This window comes from Propithecus coquereli, unplaced genomic scaffold (assembly GCF_000956105.1).
Source record: "Propithecus coquereli isolate 6110/MARCELLA unplaced genomic scaffold, Pcoq_1.0 Scaffold590, whole genome shotgun sequence".
Lineage (NCBI taxonomy): Eukaryota > Metazoa > Chordata > Mammalia > Primates > Indriidae > Propithecus > Propithecus coquereli.
In genome coordinates, this window is record NW_012151841.1 from 655,622 (window position 1) to 658,315 (window position 2,694).

At 36.5% G+C, this 2,694-nt stretch overlaps 1 protein-coding gene across 1 annotated transcript in view; it reads left to right on the top strand.

Annotated features, from left to right (window-relative positions):
- SAMHD1 (SAM domain and HD domain 1) overlaps nucleotides 1-2,694 on the top strand; it is a 90,770-nt gene that overhangs the window by 72,379 nt on the left and 15,697 nt on the right. The window contains exons 11-12 of the mRNA XM_012658941.1: nucleotides 387-506; nucleotides 1,324-1,423. Of these exons, the coding sequence (XP_012514395.1) occupies nucleotides 387-506; nucleotides 1,324-1,423 (220 nt within the window). The remainder of the gene's footprint in view (nucleotides 1-386; nucleotides 507-1,323; nucleotides 1,424-2,694) is intronic.

Below are 2,694 nucleotides of genomic sequence, written 5' to 3' on the forward strand. Positions count from 1 at the left end.
ATTTATTATTTATAAAGATGTTACAAATGTTTTTGTTGCATGGATATCTTGTATAATGCTTAAGTCAGGGCTTTCAGCGTACTGGTCACCAGAATAGTGTGCATGTACCCAACAGGTAAGTTTTTTATCCCTCACCGTTTCTTGGTTTCCAATGTCCTTTACATCTCTTTGCGCCCATGTGTACCCATCATTTATCTCCCACTTATTACTTCAGTCTTTTTTAAAAAAATAATTTCACATTGCTAAAATCATAATGTGCCTACATTTGTGAACAGCCTCTTAAAGATCATTTCAGTAGTATAGCAGTTTATAAGTCTTTTAGTCTTGTGTTTTCATTTTACTATAACTGAAATTTCATCAAATTGGCAGATAACATTTTCCTGGAGATTTTATACTCTACTGATCCCAAATTGGATGCAGCACGAGAGATTTTAAAAAACATTGAATACCGTAATCTATACAAGTATGTGGGTGAGACTCAGCCTAGTGGAGAGAAGATTAAAAGGGTAAGTTGAGTTATTAAGCATCTTCCCATTAATGAAAGATTATCTTGATCTCTGTCCTCCAAGAGGAAACCACTAACCCATCATGATACCACGGCTCTGTACTAAGCTCTTTATGTTTATTCTCATTTAATCTTCACAGCAATGCAGTGTTTTTAGGTCTGTTTTACAGATGGGGAAATGGAAGCTTCAGATGAGATTAAATAACTTTCTCATGGAAACACAGTTAGCCAGGACTCAAAACCAGGTCTGACTCGAAATCTTTGCTCTCTCATTCTTGAAGTGAGAGAGGTGACCTCAAATTTTGGCTAGTTCCAAGTACAGGAAAATGAATATAAAGGAAGGGGACCTCCCAATAAAGTACGAGCATGAGCTTCACTGAGACTCTGATGACCTGTTTTAACCACTTCCTTCCTTCACAGTATGTCAGTCTCCCAAATGGCGCGTGCTGTCTTTTTTAGTTCAACTATCTATTTTCACCTCCTGCTTCTTGAAGGTTTTTCTCTTTGCCAGAAAGCCATAACACAAGTCGTAGTGATAACCACATCCTACCTCGTAATAATTCTTGGGTTACATTTTACTTCCTCTTGTTTTACTAACAGGTTAATACCACATTTTTTTTTCAAAATGTGAGAATTTTTTTTTAAGGAAAAATGCTCTATTTCTGTTAAGAATGGCATAGGAAGGAGCTGTATTTGCTAGGGATATCTCTAACAATTTTTCTTAGTTAAGTGCTTTTCAGAAAGGGGACCTGTTTGTGGCACAAACACTTAATGACGAAAAACTGGGATTCTAACATGGAAAGTCTCATCTTTTCCAGGAAAACTATGAATGCCTTCCAAAAGAGGTTGCTGATGCTAAACCTACTGAAGTATCACTAGAAGCCGAACTGAAGGCTGAAGATTTTATAGTGGATGTAAGTTAATTCAATAATATACTAAGTAAAGAATTTTTTAAAGATAAAATACCCCCTCATTAAAGTAGTACATGTTCATTTAAAAACTTGGAAAAATAGGCTGGGCATGATGGTTCACGCCTATCAGCTACTTGGAAGGCTGAAGCAGGAGGATGGCTTCAGCCCTGGAGTTCAAAGCTGCAGTGAGCTATGATGACGCCACTGCACTCTAGCTGGGGGTGACAGAGCAATACTCTGTCTCAAAAAAAAAAAAAAATTGTAAAAATAAAGATAGAAGGAAAGAAGAAAATCATCTGTGATCTCACAGAGAGAACCAACATTACTGGCCAATTTTTAAATTTTCTTTGTGATATTTTGCCAATATTTCTAACATAATTATGGTCATATGATTAATAGAACATTGTATATATTGATTTAAACTTTTTTAATTACAAAAGTAATACATGCCAGTTCTTTTTTTAAATTGCCTACATATATACACAAGGAAAAAGTTAAGATTTTTGACTCCTATTTTCATAGAGGCCGCAGTGTCTTCTCATATCCTAATGAGGATGCCAAGCAGCTTTCTCACACTTTTTCCGTTTCCTATAGGAAATACTTTTCAGAGTTCTACTCCTGAAACCTCAGGACAATGTGTGTTCCCCTTGTATTTTTTCCCATAAGCCTATCATTTGTTATTTTGTTGTTGACAAATTCTCAGGTGAAGGGCATCTCTCCATAATCATTTTTTGCCAAAGGAGACAAGCAGATTGCCCTTGGGCCCCTTGTCTGTTCAACTGGCGGATATTGAAGTGCCTCAGACCTTCAGATCAATCTGCAGTTTCCTGTTTCATTAGATGAGGTTTCACTAGAATAAAGGGATCTCTTATCTCAACTTCCTGAGACTCTGAGAGACTTCACGCCCCCAAAACGTTTTCCCTTTCCCTCAATGAAGTGGTCAATCCCTCAAGCTCCCATCTGGGTTTTCTCTCAAAGTGCAGTCTCCAGATGGATGTAGGGTCAGAGGTACTTGAAGAGGCTACGCATAGGAGAAGACGTATACGTGGCTAGTATACACGAAACAATAATCGCATTAAGGCAAATTGATGCAGCAATGAGCATTCTTTTTTTTACTATTAGACTTATAAGAACAAAGTATTTTAAAATTCTATGTTAATATAGCTATGTGAAAATGGAAGTATAAATTGATACAAGAGACCAAATTAGAAGTGTATTCTAAAATTGTAATTGATACAGTAATTTTAATTCTAGGAATTTGGCCTAAGGAGATGATCA